We start from the raw sequence: 513 nt of genomic DNA, 5'->3' as shown, positions 1-513 counted from the left end.
CCACCCCCAGGGCAGGGTCCCTGGGCTTGGCTCTGCCCAGGTGGTTGGCCTGCAGGTGCAGGGCCATGAGCTCCACGGAGGACGTGGTGAACGCGCAGAACAAGCAGCTGTGCCAGGCCACGCTGTCCCGCACCGTCACCTGGGAGCCTGGCAGGGCGGGGGCGTCGGGCCGCACCGACAGATCCAGGGGCTCGTACTGGGACTTCTCCGACTTCCTGGGGGGCGCCTTCCCGCCGCCTCTGTCCTCACTGTCCGCCCCGTGGACTTTGGCGGAGGGAGGGTCCGGCGGGGCCTTGTCCTTCGCGCCCTTCTCCCTCCTCAGGGAGCTGAGGACGAAGCTGTCCATGAACGCCTGCAGGGACCCCTGGAAGCTCACGCCGTTGCCCGCCAGGCTCTGGTAGGCTCTTCCGACTTCGGAGAAGTGGGCGCTTTTGGAGGGAAGGTCGGCGCCTTTCAGAGCATCTGACGGAGGCTCCGAGGAAGACAGGCCGCCGGCCTGGCCGGGGTGGTCCC

The 513-nt window shown here is 69.2% G+C and overlaps 1 protein-coding gene across 1 annotated transcript in view; it reads right to left on the bottom strand.

Annotated features, from left to right (window-relative positions):
• Positions 1 to 135: 135 nt before the first annotated feature.
• LOC102245626 (zinc finger protein 536-like) overlaps positions 136 to 513 on the bottom strand; it is a 10,703-nt gene continuing 10,325 nt past the window's right edge. Inside the window, exons 3-4 of the mRNA XM_014544058.1 lie at positions 198 to 411; positions 136 to 139 (exon numbers count right to left, since the gene is read on the bottom strand). Coding sequence (XP_014399544.1) covers positions 136 to 139; positions 198 to 411 — 218 coding nt within the window. The remainder of the gene's footprint in view (positions 140 to 197; positions 412 to 513) is intronic.

This window comes from Myotis brandtii, unplaced genomic scaffold, assembly GCF_000412655.1.
Source record: "Myotis brandtii unplaced genomic scaffold, ASM41265v1 scaffold35, whole genome shotgun sequence".
Taxonomy (NCBI): Eukaryota; Metazoa; Chordata; class Mammalia; order Chiroptera; family Vespertilionidae; genus Myotis; species Myotis brandtii.
The sequence above is the reverse complement of the archived record's forward strand: the minus strand, read 5'-3'. Positions and strand labels throughout refer to the sequence as shown.